The 15,797-nt window shown below is 41.9% G+C and overlaps 3 protein-coding genes across 3 annotated transcripts; 2 read left to right on the top strand and 1 right to left on the bottom strand.

The window, feature by feature from the left end:
• Window positions 1–2: 2 nt before the first annotated feature.
• Window positions 3–4,544, bottom strand: LOC114434059 (cytochrome P450 2J6-like). The gene is made up of 9 exons (XM_028402924.1): window positions 4,344–4,544; window positions 2,763–2,925; window positions 2,512–2,661; window positions 2,247–2,407; window positions 1,949–2,125; window positions 1,735–1,873; window positions 1,451–1,638; window positions 558–699; window positions 3–376 (listed from the first exon to the last, which is right to left on the bottom strand). The coding sequence occupies exons 1-9, from the start codon at window positions 4,542–4,544 to the stop codon at window positions 201–203; spliced, it is 1,497 nt and encodes a 498-aa protein (XP_028258725.1). The 3' UTR covers window positions 3–200.
• A 1,443-nt stretch (window positions 4,545–5,987) lies between these two features.
• On the top strand, window positions 5,988–11,201 carry LOC114434062 (cytochrome P450 2J2-like). Its single transcript, XM_028402928.1, has 9 exons — window positions 5,988–6,265; window positions 8,752–8,914; window positions 9,095–9,244; window positions 9,342–9,502; window positions 9,577–9,753; window positions 10,097–10,238; window positions 10,350–10,537; window positions 10,615–10,756; window positions 10,845–11,201. Exons 1-9 carry the CDS (start codon window positions 6,083–6,085, stop codon window positions 11,018–11,020), a joined length of 1,482 nt encoding a protein of 493 aa, XP_028258729.1. The 5' UTR covers window positions 5,988–6,082; the 3' UTR covers window positions 11,021–11,201.
• Window positions 11,202–11,744: 543 nt separating this feature from the next.
• On the top strand, window positions 11,745–15,034 carry LOC114434061 (cytochrome P450 2J6-like). The gene is made up of 9 exons (XM_028402927.1): window positions 11,745–12,124; window positions 12,425–12,590; window positions 12,671–12,823; window positions 12,894–13,054; window positions 13,133–13,309; window positions 13,376–13,514; window positions 13,884–14,071; window positions 14,155–14,296; window positions 14,444–15,034. Exons 1-9 carry the CDS (start codon window positions 11,933–11,935, stop codon window positions 14,617–14,619), a joined length of 1,494 nt encoding a protein of 497 aa, XP_028258728.1. The 5' UTR covers window positions 11,745–11,932; the 3' UTR covers window positions 14,620–15,034.
• The last annotated feature ends 763 nt before the right edge of the window (window positions 15,035–15,797 follow it).

Here is a 15,797-nt window from a genome sequence, read left to right as displayed (position 1 = left end):
TAGAACATTTTAAAATATTTATTGTATGTTTGAATACAGGAGATAATTTGAATAATATAGGCCTGTAACTGCAAATACCGACCACTGAGTACAAGCTAAAAGTGTAATAGAAAACGGTAACAGCTGATACTGTATTACAAGCTAAATGTATTGGGGCACTGATTCACTGTGCAGAGGAACAGATGTGAACAGTTGGAGGTTTATCTTGGTACAGCACAGAGGCGGTAAGGTTTGGGACAGTGAGTGGCTCCCAGCTTGAACTCCAGACTGGGCTGCTCTCCAGCAGGTGCAGAGAAGGAAAACCTCTGAAGGAGGGAGGTGAAAAACAGGAACAACTCCATCCTGGCCAGCTGTTCCCCGAGACACACACGCTTACCTGAGAGTACAACAGAGGAGTTTGAGTAGCACAGTTTACATGCTCACTGTGATCTCTCATCATACATAAAAAGGCCAGGGATGGATACATAGAAATACATGTTTTGTCCAACATTCCAGCTGTTGTAATCTCCCACACATGTATGCCATACGGTTTTACAACAGCATTTCCACTCACTAACCTGCAGAAAAAGGAATGAAGGCCTCTCTCTTCCTGAATTTACCATCCTGGTCCAGGAAGTGTTGAGGGTTGAAGGAGTTTGGAGTTTCCCACATCAGCTTATCGTGAAGGACTGAGTCCAGTGTAGGCATGACAATGGTGCCCTGAAGAAATGACCAGTTTATATAAATGATTTCATCACTCAAGCTGCAAGAAATACTGTGCTGTGAGAGATGATACGTTTGTGGCCCTTAGCATCACCTCTCCTACATTTACACACAGGTGTCGTGGTCATGGAGCACAGGAATCATTTTTATATAGAAGATGGTGGCTTGGTGTCACAGCAGCCACTGAGGTCCTTCTTAGGGGAGGAGGTTGTAGTCTGATGGTGCTAAATCTGATGGATAACATTGGAGCCACGATCACTGTGGACTGTTGGGCTGGAGCACTGTCGTGGGGATGCATGTGAATATGTGTTGCAAGGACAAGGACTGAGACAAAACCTGCTTCATCCCAAAAGCCAGAGCAATTAAGTCTATGCAGTTCATATATACATTATATGAACTGCATAGACATTGGTGAAAAAAGAAACGGCTGTCACAGCACAGGAGAGCCACCTCCTAAAGACAAGACCCAGCAACCCCCTTCAAACCATAACAATGCGTTGTTAACTAGTCCTACATATACCTCTGTTGCAGTCTAGTTGTTAACCAACAACAGGGACCGTAGTCATGTGACTTTCACTAAGACCCACTCACAGAGTTCCTAAGCACATAAGAACATAGAGTCCCTACCACAATAACAGGAGAACTGAGGAAGCCACACGGGTAAATAGCGAATTATCCAGTTACCTAAAATTAAACTCTTCAACATTGTTTGGTAATATATTGTAAAGAGTCACCTGTAGATGTGTACCTTTGGGATTGTGTACTTATCCACTGTGGTGTCCTTGTTTGCCATGCGGACCAAATTTAGAGGGGCAATGTTGCCCATCCTCTGTATCTCATGGATGACTGCATCAGTATAGGGCATGTTTTCTCTGTCAGTCACAGAGGGCTGTCTGGATGAACCAACCACAGCATCTATCTCAGCCTGGACTCTCTCTGCACAGTGACAACAGGAAACAATGTCAGGTAAGCCATGGAAAAACATACAGACATGACATACAGACTCTCTCTCTTACACACACAAACACACACCTTGTATGTCAGGGTAGTAGATCATGTAGAGCAGCCCCCAGTGTAAAGTAGTGGTAGTAGTTTCAGTTCCAGCACCAAACAGGTCCAGAGTGCAAAAACACAAATTCTTGATATCAAAGCCAGAATCTTTGTCCTCCTTCTATCAGAGAGACATGAGAGACAAGTCAGAACCTGTTGGCTCATTTGTAGAACAAACACACAGAACCACACTCACCTCTCCCATTTCTATGAGGAAGGAGTCGATGTAGTCTCTTGGTGTTGAGGGGTCCAGGTTTTCTCTGTGCTCTTTGATCCTGACCTCTACGAATTCCATTATATTTTGCATCAGTGTGAAAATCTTCTGATGAGGTCCAGGCAGCCTTCTCATCAGCCAGGGCATTGTGTTGTAAATCTGCAGAGCAGGAGGACAATTGTTATGGGATATATTTTATCTTTGTATGTTCTGGATACATTTTAATATAAATAATCAGATGACAATCAGATGAAGAATCTTGTTTACAGAAGAGGCTCACCTGCACCGACAGACTTCCCTGTAAGTCCATTATATCATTGAGGGTATTAAGAATAAATTTGTACTGCTCATCACTGTACTCAAATCGAGTCCCAAACACCAAACAGCAGATGATGTTGGACACAGCGTTGTTTATCAGTGACTGTGCATTCAAACACTTTCCTGTGACAAAAGAAGAGGACAAAGCTTAGGAAACACTTGATGAACCACATAAAAGAACTGAAAGTCTGCTCAATGTAATAAACAGAAAACTAATGTAGTTGTACCTTGATGATCTGCAACAGCCTCTGTCAGATATCTGCACTCCTGCTGGATGACCAGCTCCAGGGTCTTCTTCCCCAAACCGAAGTTTCTAAGTGTATGAAGAGCAAATCTCCTCTGATGCTTCCATGAAGGACCATTGGACATCACAAGACCTTTATGAACCACAAAACAGCCATGAATCTGAAATAATGGGGTCTGATGCTGCTGGTCTTGTTGAACAGCAACTTTTTAAACCAAATGTGTCAAACAGTACCTCTATTTCCACCTATATCATCAAAGATTGCCACAGAGGGTCGGTCTGTGAAGGCCTCTCCTTGTTGGATCAGGGCTTCTTTCACTAGCTTGTAGCCATTAATAACCACAATCCTTCCACCAAAGAGACGCAGGCTGAAAACGTTCCCATATTTCTCTGCAAACTGAACACAGACAGCATTTTTTACAAATAAGTGTCTGTGGTTGATGTCACTTTTAGCCTGCATAACTGTATGAGAGTCATGATTTGACTGTTCTCTGCTCGACTGTTTGGAGGAGGCTGGAAGGCTCAGACACTGCTGCTCATTTTGATTAAGAAGGTACAATATCTGAAGGCATTATTGTAAAGCAACAAGTACTAAAGTACATAACGGAGCATAGCTCTGTTCACAGGCAGCACTGGCACACATAACCATGTGCTCTAATCTGTGGTAGTGCTCATGGCTTGGTTAATGATGGCATTACATGTGATGTCTTATCATATTGATAGTTTGATTGTAACTTATCTGGCCAGTTGATGGCTATGAATAATCTGATATTGTGGACTCCAGCTGCACTCTATGTGCCTACAGTGACAGCTTTTGTTATGCATGCTGAATCAGACCTTTGTTTTTTTAGAAGACATGCATGTGCACACCTGCATTATGATGGCTTGAAGATTTTACCTGCCTTGCAGCTGAGTGTTCTGAGCACCAGGTTTATGTCAGAGTATCACTGTGTTGTTGATTATTTTACAATGTTGACAGTATATATTAGTTGCTGGCTGAGTTTGCAGAAAATACTCTTGTTTTTGCTCTTCTCTTTGCTCTCTCCTTCCTGTGAGGAAGTGGAAACTGAGTGACCCTGAGGCAGCAGAAGGAAGGCCAGGAGCAACACATTCAGTTCATCTTATCATTGAGAAGGCACACTGTGAATAGCATCTGTGATTCTCAAATGAACCAGAAAATCACTTTGAGTTCAGCTTCATCTGATGAAAGGACAGAGCACCATGGTCTTGATTGTTCTCTCTTTGTGGAATTCAGAGGTTCATTTTTCATGCCTTCATCCATCCATCCCCTGAACCCACTCTTTCCTGTAGTACAGGGTCACAGGGGGCTGGAGGGGGCCTATCGCAGTGATGTACGCGCAACACGCAGGGTGGATCCTACACAGATCACCAGTCCATCACAGGCCAACAGATACAACATTCACACTCACACCTACGGGCAAATGTTAGAGTCACCAATGAACGCAGAGGAGAGGGAAGGAGAGAGAGAGGAAGCGCGAAGTAAACAACCACACAGCAACACTGGTAACAGTTTGCGTAACATTACTGCATGACGTTTTAATCGTTATATCGAAGGCATTATTTATTCCAACCCACTTTAACCCCTGGACACAGGCTTAGTCAGGATCTACGAGCAAATAATGGCAAATGACACAGAATGTCTCACTTCTGACAGACCCAGTTTATGAACGTTTTTCTAAATAAAAGTATAAAATAGGTCAGGTGACTAAGGATAGGCTCCTCGGGGTTTTTGAACGTCAGCCACTTTAATAATAACAACACTTTAGCGACGTATCAATGCCTATGAGCTCTTACCTCTTTGAACTGCAGGTGAAGTCTGGATGGATCAATGCGATGAAGGTCCCCAATGAAAGGAAGAGCCCACGGTCCTGGAGGAAAGTTCTTCGGCACTCTGTACTTCAAAACATCAGCCAGCAGCAGAAAGACACAGAGAAAAATGAAAACACTCCACCTGTCTATCCACTCCAAGCCCAGAACACGGAGTATGGTCTCCATGTATTCACTGTAACTACACTAACACCACCACACAGCTCCGTCAGAGGAACAGAAAAGGTTTGCAGCCAAAATAGGACGCGCGGTAGACCTTCAAAATAAAAGCATGTGTAGCAGCAACTGCAGAACAATGGCTCACAAGCTAAAACCAGAAGAACCAGTTTTTACTAGTCTGTATTCTGACAGATTTTCCAAGATTATTAAAGTGAAAGTAAGATAAAGTGCATGTGTTTATTTTTAGTGTGTGGTTAGACTGCTTTGATAAAAACATTGTCACGACATGGTGTTTTGTTTTCCTTGTTTTGGGTTTTTAGTTTAATCTGTGTTCAGTTATTGTTATTTTCCTGTAGTTCTAGTGTTTTGTTTCTCTGGTTTTTTGTTTAGTTCTTGTGTCTTGTCTTGTGCTTGTAGTTTTTAGTTTGCTTTGTTTGCCCTCCTGGCTTTAAATAAAATACTGTTTTTTGAGTTTTGAACTGCTGTCTGCATACTGCACCTGTGTCCTCCTCCTGACGAACCCTGACAAACATGGGCATTTACTGCATGAAGACGCAGAGGTTGGTTTGGAGGGTCAGTCTCTGAAGTCCTCTTCTGGCCGGATCAGGGCTTCTTTCACAAGCTTGTAGCCGTAATGACCACAATCCTTCCACTCTTCCATGGCTCCTAGTGGGAATAAAAGAATAAACTTCAAAAGGCTCTACATGGACTAGCTCTATTGCAGGGCCGTACATTCCTAATAGAACACTAGTGCAGGTTTACTTGTAGTTCCTAGGATTCATAAAAGTAGAATGGGAGGACGAGCCTTTAGCTATCAGGCATCTCTACTGTGGAACCAGTTACCAATCTGGGTCCGAGAGGCAGACACCACCTCCACCTTTAAGACTAGACTTAAAACCTTTCTGTTTAGTAAAGCATAGTTAGCCTTAAACACAGTGTGTAGGGCTGATAGGTATAGATACTGTCACTTGTTGACATGGTCTCAGCCAAAGGTATAACAGGTACCGGTATCATAGGGCTGATAAAATCTTAACTTTTAGCATAGCCATACTGCTATAGGCCTATGCTGTCGGGGGACACTAACATGATCCACTGAGCAGTTCCCTGTCCCCTCAACCCTTACCTCTCCTCTATTCTCATTGGCCTAGTTCATACTAGTGATTTGTATCGTAAACTCTGGTTGCTAAGGGGGTTCAGGCTCTGGGTCTCTGTAGTGCTTTAAGGCAATTCTGATTGTAAAATGCACTATATAAATTAAATTGAATTGAATTTATTGAAATTGAATGAGCTGATCCTGTGACCATGATTTTTTTTAACTAATCAAAACTTCCATGAAATCTTTATATACATTGTCAATCTGCAGCCAGATGGAATAGATCAAGTTCCTGCCTTTTTTTCCCAGAAGAGGCCACTGGAATTATGTAACATAAGCGAGGCTATGGTTTGTAGACCGCTTCACTTCTCACCCAGATAAAATAAACACACCGCCCTCCTGTCTGCAGGAGACCAGAGTGGTTCTTTAGAGGTGTTTCTAACATATTTTCATCATGATTTTTCAGGCTCTTTTTAACAGTTTGGACTTTACAGGTTGGCTGCTGTTTGGTTCTGCACTGCTACTTTTAATTGATGTGGTGAAAAACTGGAGACCTGACAACTTTCCTCCTGGACCCTGGCCGGTGCCTTTTCTAGGAAATGTCTTCACTGGGGTTGACTACAAAACAATGGAGAAGGTGAGGTGAACACATGCATGTATGTGAGCAGGGTGTGCAGGCACAGAGCTTTAACTATACTCTATTAGAAAAATGTACTTATGACAAGGTGTTTACTGTTACTAAATATCTATTTAGTTTGATTGCCATGGCAATCAAACTCTTGTTCTTCTACGTCTTTATTATTATTATTATTCTTCCGTACGTTTTTTGGCTCAGCATATCTTCAGAATGCATGGGCCGATTCAAACCATTCAAACATCAAAAGATTCAGCTCATTCAGGACATTCCCGGAAACCTTCAATATTAATTACAAATATTATAATATTAAAAATATTAAACATTTTCCACCCTCAAATTAACATTGGAGTCAATGGGAGAGCCCTTCAAACCATGCATTTTGCAAAATGCTACTGCTCCTACAAATATTAAGTTAGAGAAACCATTCGAGGCTTAAAATACTTCCAACGTCTTGGTCTTCAAAAGTTGTATTCAGAATTTGGAAGTTCAGCTCCGTCTTCAAATGATAGGGGATTAAAGATGAAGTGGTTTTTGAGGTCTCTTCTGAGTTTAACATTAGTGTGTATTGCGTGGAATGTTGGGAGCTAGAGTGGGTGAGTCATCGCTCAGAGTGCGGGAGGGAAAAAAATTAAACCAGTTTCTGCGTTTCTATCCTGCTGTCACGTCTGCACCTTTTGTCTGACAGGGATAATTTGGCCACCAGTTCGAAGGAAAAATGGTCTGGGTTCTGTTGGTGTCGGTCTTAAAACTCAACACCAAACAGTTTTGCCTGTAGATCGAGCTGTTCGGGGAGAGTGCCGGTCATTCCTCCATTAAGACATAATGTAAAACCAAAAACAGAGAAGCAGAGCTGCCATATTTTCTAACTCGCCGCCATCTCCACATCTTCGACATCCCAGACATAAAAATCGTACCAGTTGTAGAGCAACTTCTTGGGATTCTGACGGTGTTCTTATTTTTCGTCTAAAGTCTTCGGTTTGGAGAATATGAGACGTTGTTCGGAGGGTGGTTTTACATAGGAAATGCATTAGGAGGGGGAAAGAGAGCTGCAGTTAGGGGCAGCTGATAAACATTCCGGTTGCCATGGATGCAGGCAGGCAGGCAGGCAGGCAGGGCTGTTACCATGGTGACATGCTGACACACTAGAAGCATACAAAGCGGCCATATTTGTAGTCTTTATCAGACTTTAAGCATTATATCTGTCATATTGATCATCCTTCAGCTGTATACTACTTTTCCACATTCAAATCACACAGCCTGAGCTTCTTATAGTCTTATGGTATTATTCCACCCTCAGACTTTTCATATGGTATATTCACAGGCTATTCTTTAAGGTCGTGACTTCATACTGTTCTTGTCTTCAGCTGTTTCTCTTTCATATCTTCATAATATTAAAACATTTTCTACTTTTCCAGATAAGAGCTTCATCTTTCTAAATTCTTAACTGTGTTTCAGCAAATTAAGTTCAGATTGCAGATTCTCCAGCAATTCAGAGCAATCGTTCACATCAGCATTCAAAGCAATGCTTCAGCTGCGGCAATCAAACTTGCATTTTCTTCAGGAAATGCTTTTCTAGTTTATATATTAATGTTAAGAATTGTCACTGAACACATTTACACAGAGAGCACAGCACAGCGGTCTGTGTAAATGGAGTCTTTGGACATTCTTCTGTGGGGCCTGTGCAGGGAGGGCTGTGGGAGTTTTGTTGTTACACAACACCAAAACTAGCCTGTATCTTGCTGTGGCTTGGTCAACTCAGGCTCTTCTGTATATAAACAGCTCCATGTCTGTGGGGAAATGGTGCTTCCTGCAGATCAGGAAGAGCGTATTTTGGGCTTATAAAAAATACACAATCTGGCTCCTCTTCTTCATTTCATATCTACATATTTAGGTTAGGTCACATTTGTCTTTTTGTTGTCTACCTTTTGAGCACATCTTAACACTGACACATACACTCACACACACTTTCACTCCACCTACACCCGGCCATACAACGAGATAGACAGAGTCCAGTAGAGCAGGTGTAAAGGGCAAGCAGCCTGTTCCTTCTACAACTGCGTCTTGCTTCTTAGAACAGGAAGAAACACTTCTCTGAACCTGTCTCAGCAAACATGTTTTTTTAATAAATGCTTCTCCTTCGGGTCAATTTCAGGTCACACTTCATAACTTTTCCATCAAACATAAAACACACTTAACATCATGCGTATTAGCATGAATAAAATGTAAAATATAAACCATAGCAACTATGAAGCGAAAAGAAAATATAATTCTCAACATAAAACACGTGTTTGTGTTAACTCAGCCTCTGAATGTGAAACATGTCCACCTGGAAGATTCAAATGGAGGCTGTGTTTGATGATTTGTTAAGGGTCATTAGGGTCGTTGGGATTGGGGACTTACGATCACTGTGATGAAGTCTTTTCACTACTTTACTATTAATTTCAGGGCCGGTATAAATGATTTTCTAATCATTGCATTTGTTGCAGCTGGCTCAGAAGTATGGCCCTGTGTTTAGCCTGAGGAGGGGCAGTGAGAAGGTGGTGTTTGTATCAGGATACAAGATGGTCAAAGAGGCTCTTGTCAACCAGCTGGACAGCTTTGTTGATCGTCCCATTATCCCCCTTTTCCATGTCACCTTCAAGGGTCTTGGTGAGTAGATGATTATAAGAGTATGACTGCACACAACCGCAGCTATCTCCTATTTGTTGTCTTAATGTAAGTCATATAAATGAGTTCTGAAACAGGTAAAGACAGAAATGAATGCATTTTATATGGAAACCACTGCACTAGCATCACTATTGTGGTGCCATTCTGTGTGAATTCTTGCAGGTATAGCTCTGAGTAATGGTTACCTGTGGAGAAAGCAGAGGAAGTTTGCCAACACTCATCTGCGTTACTTTGGAGAGGGCCAGAAGTCACTGGAGAAATATATTGAAGTGGAGTGCAACTACATTTGTGAAGCCTTCAAAGAAGAGCAAGGCAAGGGAAATTACAGGAATTTACAGTTTGACATGCACTGAAGTAATATTTCAAACAGGATTTATCCTTACCTAAATGTAATTCAACAAATTCCCAGGAAGACCTTTCAACCCGCACTACACCATCACAAATGCAGTGAGCAACATCATCTCCTCTGTGCTCTTCGGGCATCGCTTTGAGTACAGTGACCATATTTTCCGCAAGTTTCTGGAATTGGACAATGATGCCATCATACTTGCTGGCTCACCACGGACTCAGGTAATGCCTGTCTGAACAAAGCTGCTGTGATCATCAAGCATGCATCCATTGCTGAACTAAGATGTCATCAACAGCTGTATGATGCCTTCCCTGGATTGATGACGCACCTGCCAGGACCTCACCAGACTGTTATTAGCAACTATCAGGAGATCATGAACTTTCTGAAAAAAGAAGTAGAAAAGCACCAGGAGGAGTGGAATCCTGACGACCCCCGTGATTATATTGATGTGTACCTAGGAGAGATGAAGAAGGTAAAAGAAATACACATTGTCATCAAAGACAGACAAACCCTCTGTAACATCACTCGTAGGTTTGAAGCTCAGCGGGGTGGCTCCTGCTATCACCTCCTAAAGCCATTTAACTCCCAGCTTAACCCAAAAATGGGCATAGAGGTGGAGTGTGAATGAACCTATACACAGAAGAGGCAACCACTGAGATTTTCTTTGTACATCCACCTGTAAAAATACTTATCTCTGGGCATTATAAACTGCAGTCTGTGCGGACTGAGTCGCTTTTAAAGCCAGCCTCGAGTGGCCATTTAAGAAACTGCAGCACTTTTGTGTTCATTTCGTTCACACTGTTCTGTTACATTAGAAACAAGAGGACCCACAGGCCGGCTTCAACCCTGAAACGCTGCTGGTTTGCATCTTGGATCTGATTGAGGCTGGGACAGAAACATCTGCCACCACGTTACGCTGGGCCCTCGTATACATGATGCACTACCCAGAGATACAAGGTCAGTATCTCATTGACGACACTGGATTGTGTCAATAAAGTTTATAGGCGTCAGGTTTTAGCATGATGGTGAATGAGCTGCCTCTTGTAGTAACTTTGCTTCCCCTTTCAGAGAAAATCCAGGCGGAGATAGACAGAGTGATCGGGCAGTCTCGTCAGCCCAGCATGGCTGACAGACCCAACCTGCCGTACACTGACGCTGTCATCCATGAAGTGCAGAGGATGGGAAATATTGTCCCCATGGGATTCCCTAAAATGGCCAGTAAAGACGCTACACTGGGGGGCTACTTCATTCCCAAGGTAGAGTAAAGCACTATACAGTATGTACCAGACACAGGCACAGAAGAGTTATTCTAATTTCATGACTTCTTTTCCAGGGCACAGTTGTTACCACCATCCTTGCCTCTGTGCTGTTTGATAAAAATGAGTGGGCAAATCCAGATGTCTTTGATCCTGAGCATTTCTTGGATTCAGAAGGCCGGTTCATCAGGAAAGATGCCTTCCTACCATTCTCAGCAGGTTCTTTTCAATGCATTTTTTAGTTTGTAACATCAATCAGAGTTCACATTTAGCAATAAGAACTGATGAATCAATGTTTCCTATGCAGGTAAACGTGTGTGTGTAGGGGAGCACCTGGCCAGAATGGAGCTGTTTCTTTTCTTCACGTCTCTCCTCCAACGCTTCACCTTCACCCCTGTTCCGGGAGAAATGCCCAGCCTGGAGGCTGTGTTGGGCTTCACAAACAGCCCTGCAGAGTTCAGGGTGCTGGCTGCGCCTCGCTAGCACCCTGCCAACCAATCACAAGCAGCTGTAAGGGGGATTGGCACAATCTTTTTTTTACATTACAAAATCATGAGATTAACCTATGATCGGTTTCATAGTAGTATTATTACTTTGGTTATAGTGGCATAATTACATGATTATCACATATCTGACCTGAAAATAAAATATTTGATTTAATACATGTGTAGATCTGGTTAAAAAAGCTTGTGTAATGACCTGGTCTGAACAAGCAAATGATGTTATGACGGTAACATGATCCTTTGTCAGGACTGGACCAAAGGAGTGTATGAGTGTACCACCAGACTGTAATACCTCATTTATCAGCTACATGTTAGTTCTTATGTGGACAAACCTGCACCTTTTGTATTTACGTGACACCACATTACTCTCTTAATTAATTCTTAGTATCCTGTTATCTGAGAAAAGCAGCAGTTAGGAGATACAGACATGGTTTAATATTAACCTGATTATCTAAAACAAATTAGGTGAAAGTACAAATAGCTTTGCAAAACTGACTTTGCAACTTGCTTTTGATGCCCTGTGTATATCCACTGTACCAAAATAGAGTATAAATGTTTTAATTTGTTTATGGTGACTGTGACTGTGACTGAATAGTGGCTCTGTGGACTGTGTGTACTGACAGAATTCAGTCTGTCTTCAGATGAAGGGGCATATTGCTAAGATATAACAGGCATTGCTTGTGAGCCATGAAAATGATACGTTACACTGGGTCATCATAAGCACAAAAGGTCTTTGCTTGTCAAGGGGAGGTAGGTGTGGTTTGTGTTATGTAATCACGCTACCACAAGCACCTTTGTACAGACTGATGCCGTTCTTTTAGTTGTCTGAGTGTGAGTTTGAACTGAGGAAGAAGAAAATCTTGCCAGGCTGCAGCGTTTGTGCACTGGAAATATGTGGCTTTACAGTTTTTTGCTGGATTGGGACCTTAAGGGGCTGTTCTTGTTTATTTTTCTGTTCATTCTAATAGCGGACTTCCGCAAAAACAAAAACCCACCAAACTATCCTCCAGGACCAGCAGCTCTCCCCCTGGTGGGGAGAATCTTTAATGTGGACACTAATCAACCACACAATTATTTCACCAAGGTACAGTACTGATCTGTGCAGGTTTCAATGCATGGGGCTTGAAAGTATCAGCAATTTAAAGTCATACTACTTCTAAAGGCACATGTGGTTGTAATTTAAAACTGTTGTCCATGTTGTTTTTATATTTGTGTACAATATTTAAATTGTATTGTGAAATTAGTTTCTGCAGCACTGTATGTGAACAGTAACAGCAGTGTTCTAAATAAAGCTGAGTCTGTGAGTGCAGGTTGGCTTGGTGTTGTTTTGTTTATAGTTATTCATAGTATGATGCAGTGGTGTGTTCTGATGTGCTGTCCCCAGCTGGCTGACACCTATGGGAATGTGTACAGTATCCGCCTCGGAAATGAAAAGTGGGTGGTTTTGTCTGGGTACAAAATGGTGAAGGAAGCCATTACGACACAAGCCGAGAACTTTGTGGATCGACCATACAGTGCAATGGCTGAGAGGATTTACTCAGGAACCTCAGGTGTAAACATCCTACCCTGTTCTCTCTCATATTCCATACAGAAATGAGTTGTTTTCAGCAGTTAACATGTTCATGTGTAGGCGGGCTGTTCATGAGCAATGGTGAAATGTGGAAGAGACAACGTCGCTTTGCTTTGTCTACTCTGCGCACCTTCGGCTTGGGCAAAAGTACCATGGAACGGCGAATCAGAGAGGAGATCCAGTGCCTGCAGGAGGAGATAGAGAAGGAGAAAGGTGTGTTAACCTAAGAACAACATGAGTGTATCAAAGTGGCCTTTTAAAAAATAAAACTGCTCTTCTTCAGGTCAACCTTTCAACCCCACAAGCTTCTTCAACAATGCTGTGTCCAACATTATCTGCCAGCTGGTGATGGGGAAAAGGTTTGAGTACAGTGACCACCACTTCCAGACCATACTGAAATATCTGTCTCAAGCTCTTCAGCTGGAGAGTTCCATATGGGCTGGGGTAAGTCCATAAGTTTTACCAAGACTGCCTGTCAGAAAATCAATGACAAATGTTTCTCTTCTGTTTTATCTGGAGTAGCTCTATGACTCATTCCCTAGAATCATGAAGTACCTGCCAGGTAGACACAACACGCTATTTAAGTACTTCAACATCATCGAGGACTTCCTCTGCAAGGAGGTACAGGAGCACAAGAAGCACCTGGATCCAAGCAACCCCAGAGACTACATTGACACTTTCCTTATTGAAATGGAGAAGGTATGTGGACAGGTGCACTGCTCGCCTTAGACATTACTGATATTTACTTATGTGTCTTCTTCGCAGCACAGAGACTCTGACTTAGGCTTCACGGAGACCAACTTGGCTCTGTGCTCTCTGGATCTGTTCCTGGCGGGAACAGAAACAACCTCTACCACTTTGCTGTGGGCTTTGGTTTACCTCATCAAGCACCCTGATATCGCAGGTAGGTGACACACGGGGCTCACAGTGAAGGAAACAATGAGTAGCAGATGCATCGGGCACCGTTTAGCACAGCAGCACTTTGAACAAAATGGTAATGTTATGAAGGAGATGCTAAAATGCTAAGGTTTAGAAAGAAATATGTCTCTCATCTTCATTATGCACAAACTAAACTACAGAGAGTAAGCTGGGTGTCTGTCCAAAAAAGCTAAGTGTAGTGATCAAGCGGACATTTTTGTCCCAGCCATTCAGCTCAGCTCAGGAAACTGAAGGTTAATTGTAGGAGAAGCTAAACTTAAATTATAACATCAAACATTACATAATATTACAGAATCTGGTAAATAAATGTAGATGCTTTAACTTCCTTTAATAGAGAAAGCCCAGGCAGAGATAGACAGAGTGATCGGACAGAGCCGCCTGCCCACCATGGCTGACAGACCCAACCTGCCCTACACTGATGCCGTCATCCATGAGATCCAGAGGATGGGAAATATTGTTCCTCTCAATGGGCTCAGGAAGGCTGCCAAGGACACCACACTGGGTGGTTACTTCATACCAAAGGTGTGTTTAAATACAGTTACTTTAGTGATTATCCAGGTGCAGTTGTTGCAGCATCCCTCTGTGTCATCCTGTGGATTCTTTAGGGTACATCCGTGATGCCCATGCTGACCTCTGTACTGTTTGACAAGACTGAATGGGAGACTCCAGACTCGTTCAACCCTCAGCACTTCCTCAATGCTGAGGAAAAGTTTGTAAAGAGAGAAGCGTTCCTGCCTTTCTCTGCAGGTTCAGCCTAACACATACTTTTGATACTTTTGATCATTTTTCTGAAAATATGACCTGTGATCAACCTGTGTGTGTGTGTGCGTGTGTGTGTGTATGTGTGTGTGTGTGTGTGTGTGTGTGTGTGTGTGTGTGTGTTTGTGGACTCAGGGAAAAGAGTATGTCTTGGAGAAGGCCTCGCTAGGATGGAGCTGTTCCTGTTTTTAGTCGGCTTACTGCAGAAGTTCTCTTTCTCCGTTCCGGATGGAGTGGAGCTGAGTACAGAAGGAGTCACTGGAACCACCCGTGTACCTCACCCCTACAAGGTTCAGGCCAAGGCTCGCTGAATCATGCCACATCTCACCAACCCATGTGAAATTAAATGAATATTCATGCTGGTTCCCACAAACATTTGGACCATTTAAACACAGTGTTAGCATATCTGTGATGTGGCTTTGTATACTGTTAGACATGAGTGCAACATGTTAAATTTCCATGTGGAGTTTTGAGACTCTTGTAACCATCTGAACTCCAGAAAACTGGAACATCTGGCCTTTCTGGGGCATTGTGTCTTTAATATGGGAAATAAGCTGCATGTCATTAGTATGACCTTATAAACTCTTCAGTATCAAGTATCAATCTAAGCACATACTGTAAATAATGGCAAGAATTGCCATAAATACTTGTGATCATGTGATGAAACTATACTTGCCATTTTTCTGTAAACTGGAATTTCACTTGATTAAAGACTAAGATGTATGATCACTGCCTTCCTCTGTTTAATATTCAGTCAGCATCACCAACAACCATCTTATGTATTAATGGGATTCATTCATGTTTATAAACAGTTAATTATTATTAATTAATTATTATTATAACCAGAGGTTGAATGTAAATTGGATTAAGTCGAGTATAAAAGTACTTCTTCCAAGTCAGTGTAATACAACAAGCTTTATAATTGTATTATTAGATCGTAACTAATAACTGTTAGTTTGAATATAATATTATTATGATGATCAATTTATCAGTTTAACTGTTAATAGTTTAAAAAATTCCAATATATTTCTACTTTGCTGTCATCTAGTGGTTGAATCCAGAAAGGCAAACAGAGCCCAGTGTTCGAGTCAGTCTATGTTTTTAAAAACTGATAATATGGAACTAAATATGGAGCAAACTGTGGTAAAATATCCAATTAAATGCACCACTGATTTAGTGACAATAGTGAGTAAAAGTGTAGTTTTATTTTGTCACTGTATGTTTATCGTAAGGGAGGAAGTATTCAGTAATTCAGACCTGTCATTTAAGTAAATGTAGGCTTCAAAAAGTCCTGCATATCAAGTAGGTTAGCAGTAAAATGTACCTAAAATCTCAAAATAAAAATATCAAACAAAAAGTATGAGGTTGTACTTTGTTAACAGAGACTGATTAAGTGTCTGTTTCCCCATACACACACACACATCATCATCATCATCATCATCATCACCATATGTAGCTGTGAGTCAGCACAGTTCCAGCCCATCTCTAA

The sequence above is a fragment of the Parambassis ranga genome, chromosome 4, assembly GCF_900634625.1.
Source record: "Parambassis ranga chromosome 4, fParRan2.1, whole genome shotgun sequence".
Classification (NCBI taxonomy): Eukaryota; Metazoa; Chordata; class Actinopteri; family Ambassidae; genus Parambassis; species Parambassis ranga.
Note: the sequence above shows the minus strand (reverse complement) of the source record. Positions and strands in the feature narration are given on the sequence as shown.